Source organism: Grammomys surdaster, unplaced genomic scaffold (genome assembly GCF_004785775.1).
Source record: "Grammomys surdaster isolate TR1022 unplaced genomic scaffold, NIH_TR_1.0 125157, whole genome shotgun sequence".
NCBI classification, from domain to species: domain Eukaryota; kingdom Metazoa; phylum Chordata; class Mammalia; order Rodentia; family Muridae; genus Grammomys; species Grammomys surdaster.
In genome coordinates this window covers 34,784-41,084 of record NW_021620051.1, presented here as the reverse complement: position 1 = coordinate 41,084, position 6,301 = coordinate 34,784, and the positions used below count along the sequence as shown (strand labels likewise).

The following is a 6,301-nucleotide window of genomic DNA, read 5'->3' as shown; positions in this document are numbered from 1 at the left end:
ATATATATATAATAATAATAAAATAAAAATTTAAGTATTCATGCTACAGAACTGTCAAATACACTCCCAAGGAGAAAGCTTTTGTAATTTCAACTCAATTTTTCTAAAACCAGCCCTGCCCACACAATGTACCAGCTCTGCAAGGCTGCCTAAACCACAGAGGGCTGCTTTGCTTCCTGGTAAAAGCCAGCAGAAACAGTACCTGGCCAGAGGGGAACGGAAAGCCGCAGCTGGTGTGGGGAAGTCCATGGTCCTCGTCTCAAGAACCGGCTTTCCTGGTATAAACTTTAGGCTGTTGGGATTTGGGGTGTCTTGTGTTTGAATAAACATGAATCGTACTGAAAAAGAGAAAGCGTGTTATGCTAGGAAAAATAGTTATGGTCGGCGAAGTGCCCTTATTTTAAAGATTGATTTTTATTTTTTATTTTATATGTCTGAATGTCTTGCCTGCATTTGTGTATGTGTACCAGGTGCCAGCAGCATTGAGGTAACCATCATCAGGTCCTCTAGAACGCAGTCATGGATGGCTGTAAGCTACCACAAGGATGCTAGGAATCAAACCTAGCCCTTCTGCAAGAGTAGCAAGTGCTCTAACCACTGAGCGATCCCTCTAGCTCCCGGAAGTGCTCAATTTTTAGAGAAATGGAAGTAAGAAACACTGGGAAAAACAACCTCACAAGCTTTATCTCCCAAGCTGACCAGAGAGATTAGAAAAAGTTAAAATGCTTGAACCTGAAGGTCAAGCACTTCATTGAGATGCCCCGCCTCCAATCAAGGAAAGTCTCCTTTTACAGGGAACAGTACTGAAATAAAACTTAAAGCAAAGACTGTCACTACCTTCCATTCTGAAACAGTCATTTTCTGTAGGTTTGTTTGTTTGTTTCTTTGTTAGAGACAGGGTCTTCTATCTAGTCTTGGCTGGCTTGGAACTCACTATGTAGACCAGGTTGGCCTCAAACTCATAGTGATCTGCCTGCCTCTGCCCACAGAGTGTTGGGATTGAAAGTGTGTACTACTAAACCTGGCTTAGTATTTTATCGTCTTAATAATTTCCTGGTAACTAAGATCACAGTACTCACTGGGCATCTCACTGAATCTGAAGGACTAAATCTGTCTTTACCCTACTCAGTACACTGGGTAATCCGGATCTACATAAAAGGGGGTTTTAGAAATACCCGAGGGTGAAAGTGTAAGTCAAAACAAAATCTCATGTGAAAGCTAGAATCCAGCAGACATAGTAGCCCAGGGCCTGCAGGGCTGGCTGGAGGCTGAGGAAGAGGAGCCCGAGTTCACCACAGTCTCAGCAGTGTGCAGCAGACTCCAGGCCAGCCTAGGACAGTTAGCAAGAGCCTCTAAAAACAAAACAACAACAACAAAACAACAACAAAAAAACAAACCTAACAGCCCACACAATCTATTTACACTGGGGGAGAAAAATTAAGAAACCTACGGTATCACCACACAGGTTTTCTCTCTTAACATAAATAAGCTGCCTCAAAGACTAATCTGAATTGATATTCAACCAAATCATTCCGATTATATTCTAAATTAAGTTTAATTAGGTATTTTAAAAACAACTCCACATACAAACAAGTAACATTATATGAACTTAACAGGTTATATTTAGGAATATATGAAATACACATATTCATACTATAACACCTGTTGAAAAAAGGGGGCCGTGAATTTGAAGCAGAGTGGGGAGAGGTATATAGAGGGTTTATAGAGAAGAAAGGGAAAGGCAAAACATTGTTATTAAAGTACAATCTCAAAAGTTAACACTCAATCAGCTCCTAGCTCTAACATCCAACCAGACACTTCTGGAAGTGTCCCAAGTTAGGGCAGGATAGGACAAAGTGAGACATTTTCCCTTTGGGAGTGACACTATACAGGTCCCTAAGTGGGCAGGCACCGGCTCCTGCAGAACACAGACAAGAACTGAACGTCACTGTCAAAGACTGAAACACCACAAAGTGCACTTCCACAGAAGTTAACCAGTTCAAGTAGGCTGACCTACTGAGTTCTCAGTATTTACATCCAAGGCGTTTTGTGATTTGAGGAAACATTCCTCATCTCCAGACTGCAGAAAAGACTTCTTCCAGAGTCAAGTCATGCCCCTAGCCACCGGCTACCTCACCCCAGAACAGGGGTGAAGGGTTAATCCTCAACCACATCAAGCCATGCACACCACCCCTCTCCAAGCTCCCCGATGCTGCAACGACCACATTCAAGTTACATTCAAATCAGATGCTAGAAGGTTTGATTAAAGGCAGGAATTCACTGCTGGACAGCTATTCCTATAGAAATAGAAAAAGCAGTACCTTCAAATACGCATGATTCTCCCAAACACAAACCCACTTGGAACTTCTTTCTTATAATATTTCATTTTAGACATCATTTATTGAGCAACTCATGATCTAAAAATGTATTTACAAGACACTGAGATTTCACAAGTTCACAGCTACTGTCCTCTGACTAATCATAGTAAAGTACGGTTGTACCACAGGGAGGCGGTGGGGATGGACAGGAAATCACTGGGTCCTTTTTCTAAACCTCTGAATAGGCTTGGAACATTGACAAATTCTTGGGCAGTTGAGATGGCTCAGGGGGTAAAAGCGTTTGCTACCAAGGCAAAGGCCTGAGCGCCGCAATCCCCAGAACCCACACGGTAGGAGAGATCCAGCTTAAGCAAGCTGTCCTCTGACCTCCACACATGCAGTGTGGCACGCTCACACACATACAAATACATTTTAAATTTGTTAAAGAAGACTTTAAAATGTAGTATTTTATGAGCATTAACACTCCCTGTACCTGTGTTACACAAGGGTGCACGAATCGGGAAAAGTGGAAAAAATCTCTGTACATATTGATGCAGAGGTTGTTTCTTACAGGTGTGTGGAGCCACCACGTGACAGAACCTACATTTGAAACAAACAAAGAGTACGTGGTAAGGAATGGAATCTGTTTTCTCTGTAACCCAGATAGCCTCATGAACATCTGTGACACTCTGCCTCTGCTCCCCTAGTACTGGAATCATAGACATGAGCATCACACCCAGCAAGAGGGATGATCTTTTAACACCAATTTATATTTCTCTTGTATATAATAAAGGCCTTGGAGGGATGGGTCAACAGTTAAGTGCACTCATTGCTCTTGTAGAAGGTTTGGGTTTGGCTCCCAGCACCTTCATGGTAGTTCAGAATCATCTGCAACTGCAGTTCCAAGGGCATCGGGCACGCATGTGGCACACATACATAAATTCAGGCAAAACACTGCTATGCGTAAAATAAAAACTTTGGTAAAACCACATGGAAACCCATTTGGTTGGTAACTGGAAGTATACACTAACATCCAGGCATCAGAATCAGAAACCTACGACAAAGCAACTGAAATCCGCAGGCCGAGAGCCTTAGCCACAGATCGCTTTGGACTCCCTCTTCCTTCCTTCCTTTTGTTTTCTTTTTGTGGTTTTTTGAGACAGGGTTTCTCTGTGTAGCCTTGGCTTTCCTGGAACTCCCTTGTAGAACAGGCTGGCTACATAACTCACAGAGATCTGCCTGCCTCTGTCTGCCTAGTGCTGGGACTAAAGATGTGTGCCACTACCACCTGGCTCACTTTGTCTTTTAGAAGTTTAAAAACTAGGTAGTAGAGTCACATGGCTGAAAACAGCTAAGGGGGAAATATATATATATGAGAAAAGCTTTCCCTTGTCTGTCTCACAGCTGTCACCTGGAGAGAACTAGCCCACTGGTCTCCTGGAGGAAAGGCTGAGAGTGCAGCTCATGGGACAGTGCTTGCCTAGAATTTGCAAAGCCCTTGGTTTGAGAGTCCCTGATTTGGGAAGAAAAAAATAGTAAAAAATGAGCATCCCTAAGCAAAACCCTGAAATGTTATAAGCTTCAACTCATCTCATACCTGACCTGCCAAATCCACTAAAAACAATGCATACAATTTCCATGATGGGTAAGGTGCATATGAAGAAACAAATTTTGTGCTTAGACATGGATTCTGTCCCCATGGTATCTCAGATATGTTCAAATATCCCAAAATTTAAAGTCAGAAACTCTAATGAAATATCTAGGATAAAGGATACTTGCTTCATTCCAACATTTCAAAGTCTAAAGTCTAACAGAACACACATGATTGCCAAGAGCAGCCAACTACATAGTAACTACCTTTTAAATGAATGGAGTGAATACTCCAGGATTTGGAAACACCCTAATATTCCAGTACTACTGTTCCTTCAACCCTGGGAAAAACCAGCAAGTGTGGATAGCACTTCAAACCCCTAGCAGGAAGGTTTGAAGTCTAAACGATCCTGAGTAAAGTTAACTAAAGTCATCGAAAACGGGTGGGAAGGGGCAACCCACAAAATCCTTCTGTTAATCTATTTTTATGAGATGCATTTAGGAGTTTTAAAATGGGGGAGCAGGGTGTGGTCTCATAAATAGTCCAGGCTGGTCTTGAACTCCTGGTCTTCACCTCTCAAGTACTGAGATGACAGGTGTGGGTTTCCCATGTCCGCCTGATGAAATGCATTTGAAACTTCAAGGTAGCCATCAGCATTCTGTCAGGCCCCTTTCTACAGGAGTCACACGCGGGTCTGACAGATATCTGCAGGAGTAGCTCTAGAAGAGGAACAGGACTCGCACAGGCCTAGGCAGTGGATTCCCTCGAGTCGCTTCCCTCCGAGCCGTGACCTCCCGGGAAAGGGAACGACGTGACCGACCCGGGGACCGCTCTTCCATTCAGAGCCACATCCCCAAGGGATTTACAAGGGACGTCCGTGGAAGGTGGCTGGCCTCGGGCTTTGGAACCAGGGCAAGACTCTGTCAGACGCCAGCTCCCGCCCCGTGAGAAGACGACAGGGATTTGCTGGCCCGGGAGCCGATACCTACCGCCTGCACAGCCGGGCTACACCGACCGCTGCTCCCCACGCCCGCTCGGCCGCCGCCATCACTTCCGAGCCAGTGCGCTTGCGCGGACCCGCCTCCTTCATGTCCGACGCAGACTCGGGCCCTGCAGAGAGGGCGATCAGGGGAAGCCTGTTCCCTACAGGTTGAGGGTGGTGCTGCAGGTGACCTTCCCCCCTCCTTTTACTAAAAGTAGATTTTTTTTCTCACATAATATATCCAGATTATAGTTTCCCTTCCCTCTCCTTCCCCAAGTTTTCCCAAACCTCCCCTCAGAATTCACCCCCTTTCTGATATGATAGGATATACAAAAACTAACACATCAGAATAGGACGAAACAAACATAAGGAAAAGAGCCCAAGAAAAGGCACAAGAAATACGTATAAATGCAGAGACACACTTGTTCACATACTCAAGAATCCCATGAAAATACAAAACTAGAAGACATCATATATATGCAAGGGACCTACAGGGCAAAAGCAGGGAGGAAGAGATGAAAGGAGGGATAGAGAAAAAAAATTTTAAATATGTGTATAAATAATATAAAAAACAAAAACAATGCAATACAAACAAAAACGTGTAATTAAATAAATACACAAAAGTCCTGGCTTAGCATTATGAGACAAGGGACCTTCAAAAGATGCCACTGAGTTGGTTGGCCATTTTACAGCTGGACATGTGGCCTACACTTAGGAATAGTTTGCCTCCCCAGTGAGATTCCCTTGGAGAAAACTAGATTTTCATTTGCAAGGAGTTATCAACTTGAGATGGCTTAGAAACAGACATATGCCTGCTTTCTTCTTTCAGCTCTGGAACTGACCCCATCTGATGCTGGGCCCACCTTGTTTCCTTGGCTTCCTTGGCGTCCTCATCTCCTCTGGCTCTTATATCCTTTCTGCCTTTCAGGTTCCTTGAGCCCTGAGGGGAAAGAGTTGATGGAGAGAGCTATTTAGGGCTGAAGTGTTTCAAGGTCTGTCACTCTCTGCATATTGTTTAGCAGTTAGTGGAATATTTAGGGTCATTTTTATTGCTACATTCTTTTAGGAGTAGTTCTTGGTTTTACCCTAGGTCCCTTGCATATCTAGCCTCAGATTCTTAGTTACCCAAACACTGTCAGGCATCAGCTTGGTCTCCTGGAGTGGGCCTTCAGTCAAGTCAGATACTGGCTGGTCACTCCCACAAGCTTCATGCCAGCATTGCACTAACATATTTTGCAGACAGGACATCATTGTAGATCAAAGGGTTTGTGGCTAGGTTGGTACTTACATTTCTCATTTGGTAGCATGCAGAGTATCTTCCTGTACCAAAGATGCCAGGATGTAGGGATGAAGGCTCTAGGTGGGCATGGACTTAACTTCTCCATGTTCAATGAGTTGTGTGGATATTGT

At 44.0% G+C, this 6,301-nt stretch overlaps 1 protein-coding gene across 1 annotated transcript; it reads right to left on the bottom strand.

Moving 5' to 3' along the window:
• Positions 1-132: 132 nt before the first annotated feature.
• Positions 133-4,999, bottom strand: LOC114637067 (NFU1 iron-sulfur cluster scaffold homolog, mitochondrial-like; the record flags this gene model as incomplete). The annotated part of the gene is made up of 3 exons (XM_028785204.1): positions 4,899-4,999; positions 2,812-2,918; positions 133-338 (listed from the first exon to the last, which is right to left on the bottom strand). Coding segments are annotated over exons 1-3 (414 nt in total), but the record flags the coding sequence as incomplete, so codon positions are not given.
• Between the last annotated feature and the right edge of the window lie 1,302 nt (positions 5,000-6,301).